The sequence below is a fragment of the Corvus hawaiiensis genome, chromosome 2 (genome assembly GCF_020740725.1).
Source record: "Corvus hawaiiensis isolate bCorHaw1 chromosome 2, bCorHaw1.pri.cur, whole genome shotgun sequence".
Lineage (NCBI taxonomy): Eukaryota > Metazoa > Chordata > Aves > Passeriformes > Corvidae > Corvus > Corvus hawaiiensis.
Window position 1 is genome coordinate 46126897 of NC_063214.1, and position 27172 is coordinate 46154068.

At 38.3% G+C, this 27172-nt stretch overlaps 1 protein-coding gene across 3 annotated transcripts in view; it reads right to left on the reverse strand.

Annotated features, from left to right (window-relative positions):
* Positions 1-824: 824 nt before the first annotated feature.
* GUCY1A2 (guanylate cyclase 1 soluble subunit alpha 2) overlaps positions 825-27172 on the reverse strand; it is a 144771-nt gene continuing 118423 nt past the window's right edge. For 2 of the 3 annotated variants that reach the window (XM_048294698.1, XM_048294697.1), the window contains 2 exons: positions 17328-17482; positions 825-6495 (listed from right to left, as the gene is read on the reverse strand). In XM_048294698.1, coding sequence (XP_048150655.1) covers positions 6288-6495; positions 17328-17482 — 363 coding nt within the window. In that variant the 3' untranslated portion in view covers positions 825-6287. Of the gene's footprint in view, positions 6496-14046; positions 16639-17327; positions 17483-27172 lie in introns of those variants that run through there. The other variant, XM_048294699.1, reaches the window with a different exon arrangement.

Sequence of the window (27172 nt, forward strand, 5' to 3'; positions counted from 1 at the left end):
ATATGCTTACCTATCCCTCTGACACTTAGTTTGATTCAATTGATTTTGGCCAATGCAAAATGCTGAAAAGCAGCACAACAGATCTGAGACACAGCACTTGGGCTGAAAAGAATGTAATTCAGTGGGATCAGTCTCACTTATCTTGGCCATCTTAAGAAACAGATGTCTAGTCTAAGTTTGCCATCTGTGGTCACTGAGAAAGTTAAGCACACTCAAGGATTTAGGCAGCCTCACACTCGGTGTAAAGCAGAGGGGACAAGTGCCTGAAGTGCTTACCTGTCGTCCAGTTTTTAGAAGAAACTTGATTGTTGGAATGCCAAAGAGAGCCAGACACTGAAGGCCCTGCTGCAGCCAAGGTAATCAGTGTGTCCCTCTTAATTCATGTTAATTCCACTCCCTCCTTGCTAGCCAGGGAAGACACTTGTTTCTCTGAAATCCTCTCTTCTCTTTTTATCTGAATTAAAATGTCTGAATTAAAAGGCCTCACTCTGCCTTTGGAAACTAAAATCCCTGGAGCAAACAGCTGGTTTAACATCTGCCTCCACTGATCCTTTTGTTAAGGCTGCCAGCAAAGTTGCCACTTTGCATCACATGTTGTTTTGGGCTCTCTCATGTGAACCCCAGTCCAGAGGGAAGCAGACTGAGATGCCTCATGCTGTTTTTAGAGGCCATTTTGTTATTATAGTGACACAGTGATACTGACCTGGACCACAGATAACTGGAGGTCAACCTAAGCCACAAGAACAAGTTAGCATCTGCAGAGGTGAATGATCTGTTGCCTGTGACTGAATTGTTGCATTCCTCAGTTTCACTGTTCCTCTTGCTTTCATGCATGATTAACAGCCAAGCCACAAAAGATCAATCATGTATATGAGGTTAAACACTTCACAGATTTTTGTTGTAAGCCTGCTCATGCATTGCAAATTAATAACATTGTTAAGGAGTAAATCCTATCTGCACAGATAAATTTGGTGCTTGTGGAAGCTAAAAACATGCCATGGGCTGTTAATGCACTGACTTCACCCAAATACATCAGTGGTAACTTGCACTGAGGTTTTTTCCCTCTATAAGGATGTGAGGGCCTGCTGTGTCACTGTAGCAGTTTTGTCTTTGCTGCAAGAAGAGTAAGATCAGCCCTTTAATCCCAGTTATTCTTTAGATACAAGCAGCTGTGTCAACAATATATGCTAATAAGAACAACAATAGGAATTATCTATGTCACATGTGGTAAGGGAAGGAAAGTGGAGTGTTTTGGAGAGCAGAACCCTGACCAAGAGCAGGACATACCATGCAAGATGATGGAATTATTAACAGTAGCAGAAGCCAATCAACTCCTACTTGTTGAGTCTACTGAGCACGCAGCATCTTCAATTCATCCACAGCCTCTCCTGTCACTGGCACCCTCAATCCTGTACAGCATGATGAATAATGCATTACCTTGAGGGAAAGGAACCAACTGTCTCTGAGTTTGACAAGCTTTTTTAAGCTTCTTGTTTTGTTGCTAATTTAAGCACATTGCTATTTCCAATACTACACATGCACAATTTTGCAAAAGATCACCAGAATTCAGAAATGAAGCCAGAAGATCTAAGACTGCATTAGGACGGGGAACTAGCTCTCCTCAGTGAGCTCTGAGCACTCAGCAGAGGTGAGGTAGTGGCCTGAGACTTGAAGAGGAAAACTCAGAATATGTCCTAAATTGACAGTGCTGCTGCTGGATCACAGACTCCTTGACAGGACGGTCTGCATGAAGCACACACGCGTGACAGCTTGTGGCAGCTGAAGAATCAGAAAGCTGTCCAGCAATTCAACTTGCCCCAACAACCAATGCAGGTTTCAAATTCATTTGCAATCCAACACAGCAGTTTTGAGTGCTATTTTTTTTCATTCATTTTTAAATAGCCTGAGAGAAGGATCTATTCAGAGCAAGTAATATACAATGTGAAATTGGTTATCAGAGTTTATGTTTTAGTGCAGTGCTGATACTCTTAAATGCATGCAGCATGTAGTGGTTTTGTACTACTTGCTTTATACAGGAAAAAATGGAAGAGGGATGTCCAATATGCCTGATCCTGCTGTCGGGCTTGGTAGGGAACACTGTAAGCACAGGAGGAGATAGCAGTGTGAAATGGCATGTGCACACACATGAACTGCCATGGACTGTTACTGACTCAATCACTAGGATTTCTTCAAAACAGGCAATTCCCATACAAGATTTCCAAGGTTTTAAGAGCTTTGGTTTTCTGTTTGCAGAGGCATGTTTCCAGGCTTCAAAACAGACTCGGATCTGAAACTGTATGTGGGAATGAACAGAGAAGCTAAAACCACAATCACAGTTAATGACTATTGGCTCTCTGGAATTAAAAATGAAATATCCTTTGGGATCCTGCAAGAAAACCACATTTTGAGAGTCCTGGCTCAGCAGCAATTCTCCCATGCAGAGGCTTTTGTCTTTGAATGGCAAATTTTACCAGAGGGATGCAGAACAAAATTTATCCACCACCCTAGCACTGCATCACTATTTCCTTTTGCTCTGAGTTCATGACCTTATGCACTGCATCACAGAAAAGCCTGCGTGATGGGGAGCTTCAAGTAGACGGAAAAATCTGACACAAGATCTGTAAAATGTGTTGTGGGGAAATGACTCTCTTTACTTTGGCCTTGTGATTTTTGTACAAGAAACGGACTACAAAGAGGAGAATGAACCCAGCTAGGGAGGTCCTCACATTACCTCCCCTTTGCCTTGTACAGGCAGTAAGAAATAGATCTCCTCCCTCTCTCTTCAGAGAGGGTGGATTTGTTCCGCACAGAAGCTCAAGATAGAAGATGTGGCTACTGGCAGCTGTGTGAAGAAACATAAGCATGTAAATTCTTGCCCAGAGGAACAAAAGATCATCTGTTTTATAGGAAGGAAAATGCTGAAAGAAAATTCCAACTAGAGTATCGGATTTCTGCAACCATTTCAGCACCTCTAACCTCTCCACCTCATCATCTCAAGGTATAAAATTCTGAGAACCTTATTTATGAAGACAATGCCAGGAAAATGAGAACCTTTTCCCTATCACTAAAATAAGTGTTGTTGAAGAAATGTTGAGTCTGAATACCACCTAATTGACATGACAACATCAATCTTTATAATAAGTTTCATTTAACTTTGTAAAGGTGTCCAATGAAATAACCTTGCAACCTAATATGAAAGGCAGCAGATGCAACTACTAATTTAGAAAGTGCTGAGAATTTGTTTTACACTTTCCTCACACTGACATAGAAAAATGTCCCCAGAGAGCCCACACTTACTTTCATTAACTTCCCTCATCATAACACAACACAATACTTAGCATCTGTGCTGTAGTTCTAGATATGCTACCTTTACATAAGCTTATTAAAAACAAAGACTGTATATTTTTATACAGTCGGTCTACTCTAATTTGGGGCTAGATGACTTATTTGCAAACACTATCAATGTATTCATGGTGATACTGATACCAATTTTCAGTTTTCACACTGATCTCTCTGATTTTAAATTTCCTTATACAACAAACAGTCTCTGAAAGGATGAGGATGGTGATACAAACTGCTTTTGACTGTTTCTCCAATTTGCTAGTAGAACTAGCATTTACTCATCATTTGCTATGAAAATGTTTTCATTGATCAAGATGAGGTGCAGAATTAACCCAGACATTTCTTACTGGCAACTGTAAGAGACAAGTGAATGAACTACAAGCTTTTGGTCTAAACCTCTACATTTGTACTCTTCACATAGGACTGTGGGAGGTGAGAAGAGAAGAAGAGCTTGGCCAGAAAAGCTGGTACTTTGACCTACTGAACAATGAAGATGTGCCAGAGAAGTCAAACTGAAATCTAAATCCACTAATGGCTATTTGCAAAAATTTCACTCTAGGGAACCAAGTAATGACATCAGAACTATGGATTTATTAGCTGCAAAGTGTCATTCCTCTTTCAGTGGTGAAACATGAACTTTGATCCATTTATGATTCTTATACATCTCACTGGTGTTCCCAGGGTAAAAAATGCATGCTACATCCTGTGTATGTGCAAACTAATGGCTATAGGCTAAAACTTGTCATCCTGTGCAGGAAATTCTCAGATCTGTAGTTTGGATAGAAATTCTACAACCTCAAGCTTGGACAGTTTTTGAAAGTCATTTTTCAGATAGGCCATAGAACTCCATATGCTGTTTATCAAGGTAGATAAAAAAGTAACTCTTCTAATCCCAAGAATGCTCTAATACCAATAGAAGAAATCTTTAACATCAGTATTCTACCAGAAAGTGAGGGAATTTGCATTAAAATAGGTTTCTGGGCTAATTCTCATGCATCTACCCTCCTCAGGCAAGGAAAAAATCACCTCTGCATAATAAATTCAGATGTCCTCTGTATGCTGAAGTCTGTAAAGGTTCAAGACGGTCCTTTCCCATACAGAAAGGCTTCAAGGAAAGGAAGCCTGAAACATATTCAGCACAAGCTAGCAGTGCCATGCTGACTTAATCTCATACTCACAGGGGCTACTGGTCAAAGGGGAGGAATACAGAACTGTCGTTCCCTTCACAGAAAGATCCAACTGGATAATCTCGAAATGTGGTGAAAATTACTTACTTATTTTCAAGAGGTGCCTCATGTTATGACTACTAAATCCATAAGCAAACTCATTTCTGTTCTGGATTAGAGAAATGCAGAGTTTCTCATGCCTCCTAGTTGCTGCTGAGTGTTATCTTTGATTAAAGTGATTAGAAGCCCATGTACAGCTAAGCCACTTCGCAATCACGGCACAGATTTAAACTAAAAATCTACAAGCTCAGAACAACATCACCCACTCCAGTATGATCCAAAGGCAGCACACCCGCACAGGGAAACTGACCACCATTACTTTTGAAAAGGAAAACCTGAGAAGTAAACAATGCCTGAAAATGTGCCAGATATACATCTTGCTTGAAGTGGATTAATTGAAGGCAGTAATACTATATTAATTTTCAACAGCAAAGAATTGGCCTTTTTTTTTAATCGTCTTTGACCAACAAAAATCTTGAACTGCCATTTGCATTAAACCTGGAAAAGTACTGCCTTCCCCTTTTTGGTGTTTTTTTTGATCTTCACTAGATAAAGCAGGGGACCTTCAGCCAATCCAACAATAGAGGAAGTTTCCAAATGACCAGTTGTTATTAACAGAATGGATTTTCAATAATCAGTCTGGACTAGGAGCACAAGTCCTATTAAAAGATGTGGAAAACCAGCATCCAGAGAGCTTCCAGTGTCTGCTGGAATTCCTCAGAATAAGGTTTCACAAGACCAAATTTTTAGAAAAGTTCAGGCTTCTACCAAAAATCAGTTTGGCTGATAATTTAGAGGGGAAACAAGTCCCACTGAAGAGAACTTTTTTTTGTCCACACATTGATCTTCTGCACTTTGTTTGCATTGTCCTGGAAGGACTGGACATACAACACTGTAGGACAAATACTGAACATTATTTTATATAAGAAGACAGTGCTCATCTAAAGCTTTAGCATAAAAATCAGATAAAGTGATTTACCAAAGTGGGGTTTTTATTCTGTAAATATTGATAATTTTGTTGCCAAAAAAGTCAAGAAATGCCTTCTTCCCACTTGTATAACAATAAGGTTTGATAGGCAGAATGTATGAAATATACAGTAACTTCTTCTGAAAAGCTATCTAAGCTCACTCAGCTTACAGTATGTGGAATGTAATTATCCAGAAAGTGAAGTATGTATAAAAATAGGTAAAATTCCTACAATATTTGTATTGACTCATAATTCCTCCTGCCAGGAAGGTTACAATAGCTCTACAGTATATGTATGAAATGCTTGTTCATAAAGTTAAAAAACATCATTACCTTACTGAAGAACACATTAAATGTAGGAATGCATAATCAGAACTGACTCTCAATTCTGCTTAGCTGGTGCAAATCTACAGAGAACCATCATCCTTTCTGCACAAAACAAGACCAACCTCTAATCTGAGAGTTGGGGTTTTGTTTTGTTGTTTTGTTTGCCATAGAGGGGCCAGACTGAAGTTTATGAAAGAAATTCCTCTGGAAGTGGAAGTACATTGTTTAATATTTTTTCCCTATCTCCACTTTGTTTACTGACAGCAGTTACCCACCTTTTAAAATGATTATTGCCTGACATTACATGGAGCTTTTTACTGCCTGTTCAGAAGAAGGCAGTGAAATACAAAGAACCTCCAACTCCCCTGTCATGACCCAGTTCTGGGCTTGTGCTTTTTTGACGAGTCTTTGATCTGCAGCAGGCCTCATAGGCTAGTCTCCCGGAGGAACATGGTGCCAATGTTGTAAGACACCTTTCTCACTCTGGCAGATGTGATGGAGGGTTTTGGTGGCTTCTGACCACTTCTGACCTCCAGGAAGTAACAGATCCCAGGAATTTCCTTTGGAAAGTTTTCTGGAAGCTCTTCACGGGAACGAGGGATAAAAATAAAATTTTCTTCCTTTTTCAAAAGCCTAGAGAAAAACAAAACAGAGGGATATAAAACACTGTAAAACACATTCCAGAAATGTCTCTTTGGAAGAGGTGGATCCTATGTGCAACCAAGTAAAAAATGAGTTAACACTAAATGAGTAACATGTAAAGAAATTCTAAGTCAGGATCCTCAGCTGATATATAGGAACTTATCATCATTAACTTCAAGGAGCTCTGTTGACGGAGATCAGCTGAAGGAATGGCTCAAAAAAATATTCTCTGAAAATTAGTGTCAGCATTCAGAAAGTAATGTACCAGAAGGAGAACCAAATTCGTAACAGTCATTGTCCAGAACAAATCATTTGGCTTAATTAGAACACTTCAGTCTGGTCAGTTGGGCAAAAATTAACATTTCAGAGTGACGGCTACCAGCAGGTATCCCACTGGAAGGCAGCAGTGCTTGGGAGCTCTCACAGATAAAAGCAGGGAGGTCAGTTTGTGCCCTTCTCACACTCCGTAGTCATGTATTTCATAAATTGGGTTCAAATACAGCAAATCCAGCTTCAACACCAGAAGCAAGTCTGACACTATTCATCAAAGTACCCATAGGTTTAATCTAGGCTATTTGGTTGGGTCAAAAAGAGATCCAGGTTCCCTGGAGCCATGAAGCCACCTCCTGGCATGCCTGCTCAGGTGGTGCAACACCACAGCCCGGACTATACTGCCTTCTGCCATTTGCCACCTTAGCCATGATGCAGAAATCTCTGCCTGGTTAGACCTGAACATTTAGGGCATCTTTATCAAGTATCATCCCTAGAACTAGCTGAACGTGTAAAATAAAGGAAATAACTCTATACATTTTCTTTTTGTTTCCAATTACTTATGTAAATTAAGTTAGTGGTATTCAATCCCTTGCAGCATTGAAAAGAGCAGTTTTGAGACAGTGGTAAATTCTGAGCACAGTTGGATATACAAAAGCATTCTTCCTCTTTTCCCTCCAACGATATTTATTCTTTCTCTCAATCAGTTTGAAGTTCAAAAACATAATTGGGAAGAACTTTATAAGTTTCAGTGTAATTTTGTAATAGGTAGTTTATTTAATGTCTGTAAAGTTGATTTCTGGAAAGTAAATGAATGAATGAATCCCGTTGCCAGGAGAATTTTGCAGGATTATCAGTATATGCAATGGCACTTCCTTCACTGAGTACTTTTCATGGGTTTTGCATGAGACAATCTGTGTGAGCTCATTGAAATATAAAGGCATTTTCTTTCCAGCTTTTAAATAACCACTTAGTTATAAATCAAACAAAGTTTTACCTTTGAACTTCTGTGGAGATCTTTAGTGTGTACTTGAAAGTCCAGATTGTCAATTTTATGATCAAAATACTGCAATCTTTTCTAAATTGCATGAGTGTTTGTGGAGGCCTCTACAGAGAAGCTTCTCTCTTTTTATCTCTGCAATGTTTGCAGTAAATATTTTGTATTTCCAAACTACAGCCTTAATATACTGAAATAACTCTTCACAGCTTCCCAAACCAGATTTCTGCACATTAACAGCTGAAATCTTAGAACTTTCTGAGCTATATCTATAAGCTTTCACTGTAGCCACTCTTCCCCACACTGACTATTCACTATGGAGCATCCAGCCTTCCTAAAAATCAGTGATTTCCTTATCAGAGTCTAACATCATGTAATTTTAATGACAGTTACACAAATCCAAAACTGTAAAATATATCATATCTATATTCTTTTATTCAGGTCAGGGCTGGCACTAAGATTAGTTGATATTTTACACTATTTCCTCATAGAAAAGAAGTGCAAGACATTAATTACCCATCTTATTTTCACTTGTTTTGTGAATTGCAACTTGGTTACAATGAAATGCTCCAGGGCTGATAGACAATTACTCTTTTGAAGATTCCTCCACTGCTGTGGTTTGTGATAGACTCCACATCCCTGTATCAGATGCATGGCTTTAATTGTAAATATTAGAATCAGAAATTGTCCAGCTGACCTTCATTGGGATAACATTTCAGCTCTCAAGCAAGCATGGCAGGAAACCTTTGTTACCAAATGCTAATAGAAGTTACTTATAATTATGTTCTATCCTACTTACTTTACACTTTCAAGGGGAAAAAAAAGAAATTTCTGGCTCATAGAATAATACTACTAGAAAGATTTTAATCATGATGAAAATGGCCTCTTGTTAGCTTTCTCCTAAAGAACAGGTTTTCCAAATTCCTTAAATAATATGTTGGTCCTGACACTTGGCTTCCCAGACTGAGAATGAGTTCATAGTTCAGAAATTGCCTCTGATTTCTTATATCTTTGTGTATATACTAAAGAAACAAGTTATCTGCATATTCTCAGTGCATATGGGTGAGGACATTTTTCTGCAGAAATCTTCCCCTCTGATTTTAGGCCACTTGTGATATCAAAAAGAAAACAACAGCAATTGATGGCCATGGCCATTTCTAAGTTTCTTGAATTCCTTTTCATGGGTACAAAGAACCTCAGAAGATGCTTGAGCCAAGCAGGTGAATGAATATTGCACGTCCCCAGGGATATGCACTGAGCCACCCTGTGGTGGGCTGACTTTGGTTGAACACCAGGTGCCCACCAAGCCATTCTATCCCATGCAATCCATTTTTTGCAATCCCCTCTGGCTCTGGAGAAGATCCAGTGTAAAACCTTCTGCTCTGGAACACTTCCTGGGTGGTGGCCCACAGTTCTGGTTGGCAGCCTCACCTTGTGGACCATTCTCAGAGCACTCCTTTGTGAACAAGTCAGACCACCCGTTGAGAAAGCCTGAAAGAACAATCTACCCAGAGAGCACAATCTTATCCTTTACCTTCAGCAAATTATGTTAAATTCCTGCTTAAACTGTATAAAAAATGTCCCCAGATTGTCCCATATTCAGAGAGCTCAAGCTGAAGTTACACAACCTCCGCAGTTCAGGAATATGCATGTAACAACTAGTCTGAAAATATCCCAAAGCATTTATCTTAGCTGTATTTTCTGAATCACTTCTGTGAATTTCCCTTCAGGGCACTATTGCAAAGGGTATTTTTATACTAGGTTTTTCACAGGTTCTAAATTCTGGGTTCCATTCAAGTGGTTCAATGCACAGTTTACAATTGTGAGCTCAAATTGTGAGGGTCAGGTACTCAGGCATTCCTATAAATTGTCTGGAATTAGGTCTGCCCTCAGCTTATCTTCTTTGTTGATGCTTCAGGGGAAGAAGGATTTCTTAAACGCTGTTTGCAGTTGATTAACTTTGACACCTTTTCCTCCTAACCTGAAATCTTCCAATGCTTTTTAAAGCCTTGTTCTGTCACTACCTTGGTGAAAATGCTCTTGCTTTCAGACAAAAAGAGAGAGTATCTAAGAATTATCCTATTCTCTTTTTTTCTTTTCAGTTCCTTCATTTAAGAAAAAAACTCAGGAGGTCTGTGTGTGAATGAAAATTGAGATCATACTTAGTGGGAACCTTGAAGATGCTTTTAAGAGCTGTAACTCTTTCTTCACATAGATGAAATGATAGAGTACTTATATTTCAAACTATCTTGGCAAGAAACAGTCACATCTTCATCAGAGTTTCTATATTCAGAAAACCACAGAATCATAGAATATGCTGAGTTGGAAGGGACCCATTCTGATCATAGAGTCCAACTCCTGGCCCTGCACAGGACACCCACAAGAGTCACACCATCTGCCTGAAAGTGTTGTCCAAACACTTCTTGAGCTCTGTGTTGGGACCACTTTCCTGAGGAGCCTGTTCCAGTGCCCAACCACCCTCTGGGTGAAGAACCTTTTCCTGATATCCAACCTAAACCCCCCGACTCAGCTTCATGACTTTTTCTTGACTCCTGTCATAGGTCACACAACTGAAGAGATCAGTGTCTGCCCCTCCTCTTCCCCTCATGAGAAAGACTGCAGTGAGGTCTCCCCTCAGTCTCCTCCAGGTTGAACAAACTAAGTGACCTCAGCCACTTCTCATACAGCTTCCCCTCCAGACCCTTCACCCTCCTTTGGACACTCTCCAATAGTTTAATGTCTGTCTTACATTGTGGCACCCAAAACTGCCCCCAGCACTCGAGGTGAGGCCGCCCCAGTGCAGAGCAGAGCGGGACAATCCCCTCCCTTGCCCGGCTGGTGATGCTGTGCCTGGTGCCCCCAGGACAGGATTGGCCCTCCTGGCTGCCAGGGCACTGCTGACTCGTGTCCACCTTGCCACTGACCAGGACCTCCAAGTTCCTTTCCACAGTGCTTCTCTCCAGCCTCTCGTTCCTCAGTCTATATACACAAGCAGGGTTGTCCAGTGCCAGATGCAGAATCTGGCATTTGCCCTTACTAAACTTCATATGGTTCATATGGCCCAGCCCTCAAATTTGAACTAAGAAATGGTGATTGCTCATCTCTCCAGTTTGAACTAACAGAGACTTGCTCTTACAGAATTATTTGTTGCAAAGCCCCCTATAATGAGTGCATGTTTCCTATGATGATTCTTACTCCCTCCATGCCCACTCTTTATCTCTTCATCTCTCAGAGATGTCAGACTTCTGTACTTCTTACTGGATTGCTGAATCAGAGCACAAAAGCACCCACTCAGAACTAAACTTCAATGTGAACTTTGCTTTAGAAAAATTGGTCTGTAGAGACCAAAATTCGAACTAAACTTCTAAGAGAAATATAATGCTCTACAACAAAGGACACTATGCAGTGCATTCCTAAACACAGTACATACCAAGAAAAGCACATTGGCCAGGTCAGTCTTCCAGGAATGCTCTCTTTCACAGGGAGAGAGACAAACAAAAGAAAAAGGTTCTTTCTGTCCTCACTCTAAAAGGACTGTAAAGCCTTTAGTTAACCTTGTTCACATCACCCCATTAATTGATATAATTAGGAAAGTTTATTTAATGGCTTTCCAAACAGGCTATGAGAAGACTGTTTCCTGTTGCACTGCTGCTCCCTTCCTCTGTGGCAACAAGTGTTGCTTGCCTCACCAGCTGGGATCTACTTGATAACATAAACCAGCTCATTTGTTTCCATATGAATACAGATAATAAATTATTACCACACTCATTAGAAATATTGGAAGGCTGCTCTTAAAATACTCTGTATAGATATGAATTTGCTGTTGTAATGCTAAAAATCAGTGCGCTTGGTTCTGAACTTTAGTGGGATTTAATTTCTCCCTCAGTTTCTATGTATGCTATAAACATCAGGAGACTGGAAAAAAACCCCTGACTACATCTATACCTCATTAATTGCACATTGCATTTATTACTTTTTAAACTATGGCAGTTAATGTATTAGTGCTCTTCAGACAGATCAACTGTGGTAAGGCTATGAAAGGACAAGTCATGATCTTTTATGGAATATATTGCATACCACAGGCAGCTCAGCATGGTGAGTGTCTGTCTCTGACCTTTAATACTTTTCTGTCTCACCCACCTAAGCAAAAAGAATACTGTGCCTCTGCTCTCTGTTTGGGACATTAGAGGCTCAGTGCACGGGTTTGCATCATCACTACTAAAAGGCCTCAGGCTTCACTAAAAGTGCTGGCCTCAGGACCTGCCTCGATTTCTCCAGGCTTGAGCTTTTTGTAGTTTTAGCAGTTGTGTAGCCAACAGATGACTTTTGCCTAGACATGTTTTAGCTTTAGATTAGCCATGTGAAACTGTGGGGTAACATACACTGCAAACTACTGAACAGTGATCTAGCACAGTTATTCTGTGTAGAGTGAACCTTCAATAAAAGTGAACCTGGAATAAAAATGCAGTGTCACAAAGCACAAGCACAGCCAGACACCAGAGGCCCAAGGACCACAATCACAAATCACAGTGACTATGGGGGTGCAGCCTCACAGAAGCAGGTGACACTGGGAGCAGAAACCCAAGAAAAAAATAGTGTGTTCTGACTATGCTTCTAAAATTAGACTGGCAATATTTTTTTGTGTCCATGAATAAACTGTATTCCCATTCTGTCCATAAATAAATTGCCTGTCCACCAGCATCTTTTGAGAACATACATAGTGAATTGAAAGATATAAAAACAAACAGTTTTTTAAAGGATGCTGAGAAATAAAATCTAAAATAATCTGAAAAGGCTCTTGGAGAGAAAGCCCATTGGTTTGAACATATGAGCCATAAAAATACAGATGTAGAGATAGCTATAATCTGTAGGAGAAATAATACATATAAATAGATATAACCCGTAGGAAAAAGAATTGATAAAAAAAAAATCTATAAGGAATTTATTGAAAAGCCTAAGTTTAATTTAAAACCCCTGTAAAGAGAGAAGTATAGAAATACTTCTTAATTACCTAAAACTTCTTTCATACAACTTTCTGTGAAAGAACTATTAAAAACCTACATGGGTTTTAATAAATTTTAAAGGCTGAGAAGCAATTTACGCAGGTGAACACACAATGACCTCACCCAGCTCAATAAGGAGGTACACCTGGGTTGCTCTCTCTCCTAAATCAAGATAAAGATGTGGGATAGAGGCTGTTCATTTTCGCCTAAGCTCAGGTCACAGATATATCACCCAGCATGTGATAATGGAAAGTATCTGTACCCAACAGTGAGTGCCAGAAGCACATTATCCACAAGGGATACATGCTGCAAAAGACCAGAGGTAGAAAGAAGAGGAAAAAAAAGAATTAATTTTTAAATAGGAGTTACTTGACAAACAGGAACTACTATGTTTACCTGCTTTTAATAACTGCTAAGAAATCCCAAAGTATTACATTGCAACACTATTAGGAAAACAAGACAAATGTGGGTATATTATATTAATACCTCATAAAAATCATTATTAAAGGCTGAAACAAAAAATTAAAAAATATTTAATCTCTCTTCTGTGCTGAAGAGTCTCATAAATCTTATTGTGCTTCCTTCCTGAATATGGAAAATAGGGTAATTCTATTCAATTCAGGATAATGTAGATGAATTAAATAAACTTTGAGCCAATTCTTTTCCTATTCCTTCCTGTCCATATCTTTAAATAGGGACCAGTCTGGGATGCTCAACTTCCTCTCCAGTTTCCACATTTTCACTGGAAGTTTTACCAGAGCTATTCCAGTGATTTAATTTCACAATGCTCAGTGATTCGAAGCAAATGGGGCTCTGTGATCCTTCTGTCATAAGACCTGTCTGAGTCAAGAGAACAAGATATTCCAAACAGAAGTGAGGCTTCAGATTCAAAAGATGCAAAAGCCACCTTTGTAAAAGGTGTTGCTTCACACACAGCAGAGCTCTGCCCAGGCAGGTGCAACTGGAGCACAGCTGCCCCAGGCTCACTGCCGCTACTAAGCAACAAATATCACACTTTGTACTTTTAATTTTAGACTCTGACTCTTACTTAGGCAGATTACAGGCTTGAAGGGAAGTGTCTGTAACCAATAATTGGTATTCTGAAGTGTGATTATTATTTGAATGCTGATGACACTTTATGATGCATAATCTCTACTGTAAAATGAAAGCTGGTAAGTACTGGACATGTTTTCAGTATCTGCGTGCTTTATAAGCACAAAACTTATGTCACAACTTCCATCAGGGGCCAAGGTAGACACAAACACATGATGATAAAAGCCAGCAGTTTCATTTAATTGAAAATTCTGTTGTTTTCATACAGACTGCAAATTTATCTACTTGGGAAAGCACTGATTCTTAGATAATAAAAATATTAACAGCAGTATTAACAGAGTGTACAGCAGCACAGTATGATCAAATAGAAGCATTTAATAGAATATAAAGTCAAATACAAATATATTTCAGTTTGTGATGAACCACTTTATTTATACATAATAAATATATAGTCATACAAATTATATTTAAGAAAAGTTATATATGGATGCATCAGATCAATCATTACTTGTTTATTTGGACACCACCAGGATATTATGTTAAATCTCACAGAACACTTTCAGAAACTCTGAATAATTCTGCCCCTTTGAGTATTTTGTAATTGCAGTCTCTTCTGGCCATTGTTTCAACAGTGTCATTTCTTGACTTCTTCCCTGTTTGTTTTCAAGCTTTCAACTATGTCAGAAGGTATGGTTTGAAATCAACTTTTCAAGTTGCCCCATGCACATTCATTTTATCTTTTCACATCATTTCTGAAGCCTGTAATACAAAATTTTTCCTAGCCTGATCATCACTACTTCTAGCCATTCATCTTGAATGATAACTGCATCTCAGTCAAACACATATTTTCTTGCCCTTTCTACTTCCTTTACCTATAACCATGTGTCTAGCCTGTTACTTCCACTGGAAGTTCTCTGAATCAAGCACTGAATTTGTTCAGCACAATAACAGCAGACTGTTTACTGAGTACAATAACACAGATAGAAAATACCAATAATTCTGTATTTTGTCGTGCATTGTTTTGCAATTTTATATTACAGCATTACTACATCATCAGTCACTTTTCTACCTTCTTCCCTTTTTGAAGCAACAATCTAAACTGATAACTTTCTGGAAGGTAAGTACAGACATGATGGTCATATAAGGTGAAAGTTTGGCCATCTTGAAAAAAATCGTTCTATTCGTACTGGATTTCTAGGATTAAAGGGAAGTGAAAAAAACTGTAGACCCATTTCTGATACAACCTGAAAGATATGCAAGGTGAGAAGATCTGACTCAAGTTTTGGTGCCTACGACTTAGTAAGAATGCTCTCCAAGGTGACTCACATTTGACCTGCCACGGTACAATAGGACCAGCGGCAGCCAGGCAGAGATGAGACACGGGTAAAGAGAAGTTGACTTCTCCGTGCCACAATGTACTAGGAGTCAGATAAAGGGCAGAACAAACCCACAGATTTCTAACAAGCTCCATACACAGGCCCTCAAACTAACTTACAGAACAGTCTTTTATCAGCAGTGTCATGAAAAGAAAATACAGTCACAGAACCACAGAATCAATGAGGTTAGAAGGGACCTTTAAAGCCCTTCTAGCCCACCCCCCTTGCAATGGGCAGACACATCTTCAGCTAGATCAGGTTGTTGAACAATGACCACAAATCTGTGTCTCACAGAGGAGCTGCCATGTCACTCATAACCAAATTCAACAGAACTGGCACTCTCCACTGGTACACAGAAGTGACTCTGGCTCCAGCATGAAGAGAGCTCTGTGCACCACAGGTCCCACAAATACTCACTAGTTATATTTCCATAAAGCTGTCTAGCTTACCAGTTTCTGCTCTCAGGGACACAAACATGAGCAAGCAACACTACAGCCCCAAGTGAAATCACACCCCTGAACCACATTTGTGAAGAACTAAGATCTCTCTTCTGAAAAAGTATGGAATGCACTTTCAGAATATCTTGAAGACTATCTCAGAGAACAGCCCTTTATAAGAACTGATCCTGTTCAAGAAAAGTCCAGCTCCCTGCCATAGGGCCTTGGTTACCTTTTGCCAGACCACAAACCACACACCAAAGGCCCAGCTACTGTGTAATTTTTTTTTACTGGAGCACAAATGATAAACAAAATTATGGTGACTATTCAAACAAGATTTTAGAGGATTCTTCCTACCCCACAGTGGCTGACCAAGAGCCAAAGGCTGTAGAACGCTGTATATGGAAGGTCCCCAAGACAATTTCTTTTCAAATGATACCAAGTTCCAAAAAGAAATTTCCCATATAGTTATTGAATTTATTTTTATTTAAATGAAAATGTTTTCTGTAAACAATAATAGATTGGATTTGGAATTGGATAGATTTGGAGATTAATAAATCGTCTTTCTCTTGCATGTTACCAGACAACTGTATGAATCTATTTCTGTTCACTTTATGATACAAAGCCTACTCAGTTATTCTACCTCTTGTTCAATTTGCTACACTTGCTTCATTCTCAAAATCTGATCTCAAGTGAATGGGATCTTCAGAAGAATGTCACTTTATGCAGTACTTTAATTACTTTTAACTGTAATTTCTGACTGATTCATATTTTAGCATAGCAGACACTTGAATACTTGGATGAAGAAATCCCATTTAAGATTTTTATTTATTTAGATAGCTATGGGGGAAAAAATGAGATTCACAGTTCTGAATAGGGAAAAAAAAAGAAAGAAAAGCAATATTGAGTGAGCAACTGTGTACAGATTTACCATACAGTCTCAAAACCTTACTTCAGAAAATTACTTCAGATACAGAACACTGTAAGATTGAGATCTCCTGCCAAAAAGAAAAAAGTGAGTGCATCAGCTGTAATCCAAGCAGTAGAAATTCTAATAGTCAAACTGTCAAATTTGAACAATAAGGAACACCTTTTTTATTCAGGAGCTGTTCCTCATAACCAGATTTAATCAAGCCTTCTTTCCATTTGCATAATTTCTTCAAAACATTAGGGATAATGCTTTGCCATTTACAATCTTTTTTCTTGCGTTAAGAGAATGCTTCAATCAAGCGTGTCTTTACAGTGCTAAATAAGAAATTTTGTCTTCAAGAAAGCATAAAATCTCCTTGTAAGCTTGGCCTTACTGGCAAAGTTAGACTTCCTTCTAAGACAGTGGGAGTGTGCTTGCTTTCATGAACCATGTTTGGAAGGTGGAACCCAAATCCTTAGTCAAAAGCTGTAACAGTGCATAAAACTATGTTGCTTTGAGAGATATATCTCCACTTTTTCTGTTAGATGTTATTTTAGGCTGGAATGGCTACCTTGCCTCCACTGCCTGACTTCTTTGCACATTCTGACACAAACCTGCAAATGAAAGACCGACATCCCCAAGCAACACCTCTTTCCAGCTGTCCTGGTGCCCTGCTGACTTTCTGTTGGAGTTCATTGTTGAGGACTGAACATGTTACAAGATGGAACTGAAAACAGGCTGAAATAAAAACAATAGGGAAGGCTTAAGAGGACTTACTGGTACGTGGTGGGACTGACATTGATGCGGCGTGGGTGACTTCCTGACTCGAACTTGCTTGCAAGGGTGACGTTGTTCCCAAAGAGGCAGTAGCGTGGCATTCTCACACCAACGACGCCAGCCAGCACTGAACCTGAGTGAATGCCTATCCTCATCTGGAAAAAACATGGGATCCATGTCAGGCTGCCTCTCTTGTGCCACCAGTGGGAATGTCATTAGCACTTACTTACAAGCAATTCTTTCAAATAAAGAATAAAGCAAAGAAGAAAGAGTGAAGAAAACAGGTTCTTCTATGCCACTAGCTTAATTCAGATGCAGTTAAAAGAAAGAACAAAAACATGGTTATTTTTTTTACTAAAACTATTTTCTTCCTCTGTGCACATTTTCTGGAGACTGTGACAATAAAAATAGAAATCATGAACAGAATAGGACGGGATCACCCAGAGTTACTTGCAATGTCAACCATCTAATTACACAAATAAATACATTAAAGAGGGTTATTTTTGCTACCAATTCTAACACAGGCTTCAAAGTAAGGCCAAATCTTTCTCAAACTGGCAGGAAGAGTAGTTAAGTGGAGTGAATGAATAAGTTACTTTTATCTCCTTCATATTTTTCTTCTAAACTCTTCAAGGTCTAAGGTCTTTCTCACTTTGTCAGACTGAGAGATATTGCAGTGGTGAGAATGCTGAAGACTGAGGCACCAATGATTTTTAAAGTAATTGCATCCTCCTCAAAATAAGGAGGAATAAATCCCCAGCAAATTAAAAAAAACTCATGTGACTATTCTAGCAATCATCCCCTGTAACTGTCTGAGATATGGCAATTGCACAGACCTGTAAAGATCAGAGTCATCATCCAAGTTCCTTTCAGATCGAATAATCAGAGATTTATTCTGCATACATTTTAGCTGACAATTGTGTTTGCCAAGAAAATAATTTTTACAGATAGGGAAGTCTTTTTCTCTTATTAACTTTATAACAGTAAAAAATTGAAAAGAATATATTTATATCTTCTGAGGATACTCTTGCTCATAGCAACTGGAGTGCTGCAAAACATGAGGTGAAGGAAATAAATAACAGCTACTAAGAGGGTCTGATGGGGTATGGAGTGACTTACCTAACACTGTACTCAGTATGGTCCGTTCACTTAGTTCACAGTTATTGCACTGCACTTTTGTCCATCAGTCCTTATTTTTTTTCATAACAAAATACATATGGTTTCAAATACAAATTAAAAAATCACTGTAACTCCTTTTTTGTGTAAAGTAAATGCCACCATTTAGTAAGACTGGTGTCCATGAAGTTCTAAGAACATGTGGGACCCCACAGTATTTCACTGACTATGATTCTTCCCCCATGCCCAAGACTTTTACCATGCAGCTAAGCACTCTTTTAATTTTGTTCCTCTCTTATATGTCACAGACAATGGGTTTAGAATTATATCTGCTATACAGTAAGCTCATGCATAACCTAAGAATATGTTCTGCATTCAATGTGATACTACTTACAACATTCTCACAGGCAGCCTAAAACCCTCAATTTTCACAACAGTGCTGTTAATTACACAGTAGGTTGTTTGGTTTTTGTTTTCTTTTTCTTTTTTTTTTTCTTTTTTTTTTTTAATTCTGTGAATAAGTATCACTCACTTTAATTGAACTTTCCAACCTTACTATGGTTTGGAAGGCAGCCACTGAAATCCTTCAAATACTCTATGTCATAGGGCTGGGGAGCATCAACAAACTTGGTTTGCCTACTAACATCTGTGCAAACTCATAACCCTTATATTATTTTGGTCATATTTTGGGGCAATAATATTTCCTGCTTTTTCTACAACAACACACATTTAAACTCCACTGACCATTACCAGTGGGAAAAAGTGCTCCGGCAGTCATGAAGTGAGCAAACAGCCCTTCTCCATATAGTTGAGGTCAGCACCTTCCCTTAGTGAAAGACTATGAGCAGGAAGTCTTGCTCACACAACAGCAAGCATGATGTCAGCATTCAATAAATAATAAACAACTTATTTACAATGTCTTGTTTTTGTGAGATGGGAGGTGAATTAGTCATTTTGCACACAATTTTAAGAACAGAGCTAATGAAACCTATTTGTTCCACTGCTACTCTGTGTACTTACTTAAAAATCACAAATTAACTGTGTGCTGTGACCTCTTCTAGGGTACATTCAATGACATGTGAAGGCCAGATTTAAACTGCAAGAAAAAGTATTAGCTTTGTTTTCCTCTAAAAACAAAGGGATAAGAGTATATATTAGAGTGGAAGGATAATATGATAGCAAAAAATGTATTAAGAAAATAAAATTTGCTTTTGCAATATATGCAGTGAAAGTTGAAGTTATTGTTGGTTGGTTTTTTTACTTTCATTTCTTCCTTTTCATTGCTTCCTTTTACATGGCCACAGTATTTTTTATCACTCAGTGCTTCAGTGACACAGGTGAGGGTTCTTCTGTACTATTGTAAGAGCTTTTTAAAAAACACATGCTCCTACAATAAAACAGGTAGATATATTCTCACAAACACAGGTTAAATTACATAGAGAGTGTCAAAACCTGAAGTTTTCATTGGGTGGAAGAAAGCTGATGTAGGCTTTCTCATTCAACCATAGAGATGAATTATGCAAAGAATGGCTTACAATAAAACTCCACTTCTGCTTTATTATATAGCTCTCTACAAGAAAAGAGCTTGCAAACACTGATGTTATTGCCATGAAGTATTCTTTGATGTGCCTTCTTATACTGAGAATAACCATTACACTGGGTCATACAGTACTTTTTAGTGAAATATGTTTACTTAAAAATTTTCTTCATTTGCAAATACGTTATTTTGGCTTTTTCCTCACTGAGCTGAAAAGTCTTGTGTTAACAGCTTAAGGCTCTTTTTTACAAAGGAAGAAAACGTGTAATCAAATTATTAACAAGACGGCACTTACTGGGGCACATCAATGTTTCACATTACCTTTGCAGGAAAAGAAAATCTGCCTAGACTACATAACTTAGAAAAATAATAGCAACAGTTATACATGTATAGTTACAGTTCCCAAGCTATATTGTATATGTAGCCCCTATCAATGCTTTCCTGGAACAGTCACCATTAAATATTAATAACAGCACAGAAAGTGAAAATTAGGTGACAACACTAGGATGCATTATTTGTCTATCAAAACTCTGTTTACTCCTTTTAATAAATGTGCAGTACAAATTATACATTTATTAACTGTCTTAAATGGAGTGATTTTAAGAAAATGCACGTTCTTCATCTGTACCAACTGCTCCTTTGTATGTCCCTAATTATTTGGCTAAAGATAAAAATGCAGCGTGTAACTGAACTCAAAAGTTCAGAGACATTATGCATACAAATGGAAAGATAGGTCTTTGGAAACTCTCACAAAGAGGAGACAGCCATGAAAAAAACAACCAGTAAATACCACTCCTCCAGTAGTTAAGGAACAGTAAAGAGGCTGACAAAAGCCAAAGACATTTCTAAAGCATGATACTGGAAGGCACAATGGTAACAGAAACACGAACAGGTGGGAAAAATAGTGAGAGACCTGTGAGAAATCTTTTACATAAAGAGGGACAACTGGAACTGAGTACAATGGAAAGATCCAGAATGGAAAATGAGAAGAAAAGATTAACAAATCTGATCTTTGCAAGAGCTGTGGTAATAGTAAAGTGGAGAAAAGCTGATGAGTCAGAGGTGTAAAAGAAAAGCAGCCTGCACTGATCAATGCAGTATGAAAGACATGGCTATGTGCAAAGCAAAAGAAGCTTCCAAAACTTGTACAGAGAAAGTGGCAGTATTTGGATATTTCTTACAGGGTAAGGCACAGAGAGCAGAAATGGCTAATACCTGAGTGCCAGGAAGGATAGGATAGTGATTTTGTTAATAGTGATAAAGAAAATTCATAAGGAAAGATGAGGAGTACTGAAGGTCATCATCTAACGGGGAAATGTGCCAGAAGACCTATCAATGAGAACTGATAGTCCAGACTGGACTGCAAGAGGAAAGTCAAGAACAAACAGGAACAAGGATGAACAACACAAAAATATTTGTTCTTTTTCTGAACTGAACATTCTGTTACTGAATTTTTCTGATGTCCTACATCTTATGTTACTTCTTTACACCTCCTCATTGCCAAAGGATGATTTTCCTTTTTCATATCTAGAAGAGCTGAGGTTTTTGCTTTGTTTAGTTTTGTTTCTTTTTTATCTGCTGTACAATTTCAATTACTTCCAATAGCCTGAATGCCTTCTTAGGCACCATACTGAAAACTGCACTTTTCCATCAAAATAAAGCCTATTCCAACTGAGATGAGAGTAAATGCAACACTGAAAATTCCCAACCCATCTACAGCTGACTTTATGGCGAAGAGGCAAAAATATTTTAATAACAGTAAAGGATGCAGTGGCCTGCCTGAAGTAAATTTCATCATTGCTAATTTGTTTCTTAATAGCTTTTTCTGTTAATCAGTACTCTCACATTAAAATAAAAAAAAAAAAATCCAGTCATTTTCTTTATGAACAAAGCTCTTGAGCTTTTTTCTCTTTTGAAACCTTGTTGAAAAATGTATTCTTCTTTCTCTTTTCTCATTTCTCCACATAATTTTCAGGGCAAAAATTAGAATGCAAGTGGAAAGACAATCTGAGAAGTAGCACTTGTCTACTCAAGAACATTTTATAAAACCTCCTCAAATCTATATTTTTTTACCAATACGTGTTTGCAAATTGATAGCCAAAAACCACATTAACCTTACTTCCCTTCAGTCAAAACTGAGGCATTGCATCACAAGAATTAAAAACAATTCCTTTATTAATTAGACCACAGAAAAATGGTTCAAGCTGTAATGATTCCTGAAAGGAAAATTAACTGGGTTTTTAACTATTCCTCAAGCTTCTTATGCATGGTGCTGTGCAAAAATATTTGCAGTCCTTTTCTTTTCAATTCAGAAATCATTCTTCACAGTCACACCCTTATGCAATTCTTCATGCTGTTGCTTATTAGTCTCTTTTCTTCTGAATAAAGGATGAGTTATGCTTTTTAAAATAGGTTTGTAAGCCCATAACCAAGACTGCAAATATTTTTGCACAGCACCATATGCATAAGAAGCTTGAGGAATAGTTAAAAACCCAGTTAATTTTCCTTTCAGCAATCATTACAGCTTGAACCATTTTTCTGTGGTCTAATTAATAAAGGAATTACTGAAATAAACTGAAAGGCAGAGTAGGAAAAAGAAGAGTCTGTGGGTACCTTTCTTCTTGTCTTCCAGTAAAGAGTAGTTAATGCTAAAACCAGAGTTTCCAACTCAAACCAAAGGTAACCATGTAACCTGTCTCCTGATAAGCACAGGGCAACAATACATGCTCATTTCCAAAGTTCTTTCTCTGCAACTAGCAATTTTTAGTTCAGGGATTTCCTGAGCCAAAAGAAATTCTTTTTGTAGAGAAAAGGTGTTTGATGTTCACAGTTCCTCCTCAAATATGAGCTATGATAACATTTCTGCACACATTCTTTCTTCCCACCACACACACGGAAAGAAGGACCTTAATAAACAGTTCTCACACTCTGAAAAACACACTCCCATGCCAGAGAGAAGTCTCAGATTGCCTCACAGGTTAACTGCATCCAGGACACAAAATTCATTTTCACAGAACTGTCTGCCTTACACAGACACAGATGAAGGAGAGAGGGCAGGCTGGGAAGTAGGTGACACAGTTTGGAAGGCAACCACAGCCAGAAGTGATCCCCCACTCAGCCAACTTGGAGCTTTTCAAGCATCAATAATGTGACTGACTGACAGCTGCCCAAGACTTTGTGCAGAGCTGGTAGCAGAGCTCAGGCCTACAAGGCAGTAGGTGTATGAAAATAGCTCCAGGCACATGGAAGTCCCAAGCCAGAAAAGCATTTAAATAGAAGAGGAAGCATTCTGCTGGATCAGTACTTTTGATATCAGCTTCAGTAATGCATGTTGGTATCTGTACAGTAACATTTCTTAGACAAAAGCACTCCTCACTTTCTGCCCTAACATACTTAGTGATACTCTGTGTTTCAGTATGGACCTTCTCCCTTCTCTCCTTGCAGTGTCCTTCAGAAACGAAAAAGTCACCTCTCACTGTGTCTCAGCTATTAGTCCATGACAAACAGACAAGTCCTTTCAAACAGAATCTGCCAAATTCTGTAAGATGTTTTCTGCTCTAATATTTTCTAGTACCTTCTACAAAAGTTCTATCTCTTAAATCTCAACATATGCCTTACACAGGGACATTTACTTGTAAAATGTCTTAATGTAAAATAGACCCTCCAGAGCTCAGAGGTCTAAAATCAGGGCCACACACTGGTGAGTCAATGTGCTTTTCCGCTCCTTCAAAGAACTGCAAGTTGATAGGACTGACAGCTATGTCCTGACATATGCTTTAGTGTGTGGGTTATCTGTATTCTTAGATAGATTTATAAATATCACAGTGCCTTTCTGGAAAGGGACATATGACAGTACAGCTCACTACAGAATTGTTGCCAAGGAACAGACCTGCTCAGAGGAAAATTTAGATCACTTGAATTTCACAAGGTGTTCTATAGAACAAAACTGCTGGATATACTTCCCCCTATTTGAACAACATTTGGAGAAATAAACACTTAACGTTTTTCTAATCAGAATTTCCTAGACTTCTTACTCATTGAATTATTCAACCCATCTGAAGCAAAATACACAGCAAACTATACAAGGACAATGAAAAAACAGTAATAAACTAATAAAGAGTGAATGCCTTGGGATCAATATATCCATTTAAAATAGCTATTGGGTAAAGCAATCACGTGGTTTGTGCTGAAGAGATGCAATTAAATTATAACCAACATCATGCACATTACATATGTACATCCCTGAGCTATGGTCTTGGCATACAGTGATTTCTACTGCATGTGGAAAAAGGAGCTATGAAGCATTTCTACATAAAGAAGCCCCAGACTTGAAGGGTGAAATTATTTTTATCTTTCCCTTGAAGTTCTTCTACTATGATCTAAGCAAGGCCTGCTTTGAATAGTGGTTGGATTAGTTAACCTTCAGAGGTTCCTTGCAGCTTCCTTTATTTCACAACTCTGTATTTCATAACCTGTGCTGAAAAATTACCTACCCGTGAGTCTCCATCATCAGTATGAGGTAGAATTAGATGAAGTAAAAACAAAAACAAAGACTCAGACTAGTTTTGGGAGCTCACTAGTTCTAGCATCAAAAGAAAGTTTACACTGTGGCAAGTTTTTTTGAGCCAAATGGCATCATGTGAATTCACTATGGCACTGCTCAGTGTCTAGGTTAGAAGAGGATTTGGGTCATTTGTAAGGAAACTTCTGACCTGAAATTATTTACTGGAGGGGCTTGTGGGTGGAGAGGTGGGTGTTAAATGATGTAAATCAGAATTTTTAGAGTTGCTAAACAGAAAAATAAAACCTATATCCTTCCTCTAAGATTGCAAAGAAGAAACATTAAAGTTAATGTGCTTCCTCATGAGCTGCTTCTCTTTCATCAATAAAACATTGCATTTCATTGCTGATGGGGCATTTAATCAAAAACACCTTTTATTGTTTTCTTTAAATAGTAATTTCCACAGTAGGAATTTAATTACTATGTGAACCTGTGTGTTCAGGCACTTAAAAAAGAGCTAATCAGTCACACAAGCCCACATAGCAGTGGAGGATTTTTCCCAGCCTCCTCTCCACTGACACCCAAAAAAGAAAAAAAATCATCAGAAAGTTCTCTTTGATCCCTGCTGTAGGAGGACATCTTTGTCTCACAGTGCCATCATATGACATATACTGAATGGATTGGGTGATACTTTAACAAGGATAAATGATACACGCTCAAAATATTTAAGGGAAAAAAAAAACTGTACTCAAAAAAAAAAAAAAAAAAGAAAAAAGTTTGACCTAAGCGTTTTAACCTTAAGAAACAACATTTGATACTTTTGCTAATTTAGTCATCAAATTTCACCTGATTTCAACCACCTAGAAGTTAGCCAGCTCATTTAGGTTAGATTTCTAGACTCCTGCTAAACACACAAGGTAAACAACCTCCGGGCTGCAATTCTTCACGTTCCAAAACTGGCACACAGGACAGGCTGAATCAGTCACTCCTGAAGCTGTCTAACTCTCCTGGTAGAACAGAAAGGGCATTTAATGGTAAGTTTAACCTGGACATCTCATAAACAGACAGCTAAAAAAAGGTGAGATGAATCCAACTCTCAGCCTGGCAAAGTTGATACACTTTTTCCTTTCCTTAAAATAAGCTACGCTCTCGTGCATAAATCATCAAAAAATTCTGGTGTTGATGGATAGGATCAGAAGATCATTCTATTTGTAGAACTGCAGAAATTTCTTCAGATGTTTTAAGATAATGGTCTTTGAATCTAGCCTGCAATCTCTGAAACTGTAAAATGAAATGACCTTTCAATGACAGAGTCATGCTTCATCTTCTGACCATAGTACATTTCTCAGACATGCAAGTCAGAGTGATCTGCTTTGGGAAGAGCTTGGAACCAATAAACAAGGATCTGCTGCACAGCAGCTTTTAAATAGAACCACTGATCTCTAACAATCTCACAGTTTTACTACTAGAAGCAACCTTATCTAGCATCTACAATAATGATGTATCAGAGCCTTCCCAAAGGCTTCCACACTATTAATAAAACCTAAATTGTTTCCAATGTCATTTAAACCTCTACCACTGAAAGGTATTTTAATACTTTTTGCATGAAGAGGAGACACATTTAAAGTGTGTGGTTTCTACTGGATCCCCCAGCTTCTTTCAATCAGCACTAAGGCAGACATAATCAAAACTAAAAAATTATTAAACTCCCTGCTCCATATGGACAATGTAGACACGACAAAAAAAATCAGTGAGTCAGGTTTTGAAAATATACCTGTTCTTAAGTTGGGAAAAGCAGAGAGATTAATTCTTTCAGCACTTCTCAGTCTAACAAACAATATAGCCAATTAAATTGTTCAAGAAATGATTGAATGTGGCACTTAGTGCTATGGTCTAGTTGACAAGGTGGTGATCAGTCAAAGGTTGGTTGAACTCAACAATCCAGGAGGTCTTTTCCTACATAAATGATTCTATGTGATTCTGTGACTCTGTGATACACACAAATACCCGAAACAAGTCAATATATGGCCTTTTTTGAAAAAGTAAATCAGGGAATGACCACATGAAAGATAAAAGGCTAAGAAAACCCCAAGCTGTGTATAAAGAATGCTTAGAATTGAAGGCTATAATAGCTAAAAAATAGTTTACTTCCTTGTGAAGAAACTAAGGGCACTGCTACCATCATAGAGAGCTGAATACCAAATATGCAGCATGACAACTTTTTCTCATGCTCAAATAAAGCTTGTGCAATAAATTAGTTTGTAAAGAGAAGGAAGTTGCCATGCGACAGCTGGGACATACAGATACTTTATACCTTATATGTTCCAGTGTTTGAACAGCTCACTATATTAGATAATCCTTAAATCCTTGCTCAAAAATGATAATGCTGCTGTGTTCTTTTGCTTGTTCACCAGTTTGTTCTTAAGAACTGCAATTTCTATAGACTGAACACAAGACAATGTAAGATGACGACAATTATTTTTGCAGAACTTACACAACTCTTATGCCTGGAGCAAGTCTCCACAGCTGGCAGTGGCGATTGCATACAAAGGGAAATGAGGCTCTGTGACTGCATGGATCCTATAAACAAAGAGACTGAAAGACTTCACCTTGGCTATAATTGGGAAGGGGTTTATTAACACTCCTTTATCGGCCTTTGTACTTCACCATCACAAAGCTGCAAACCTTTGC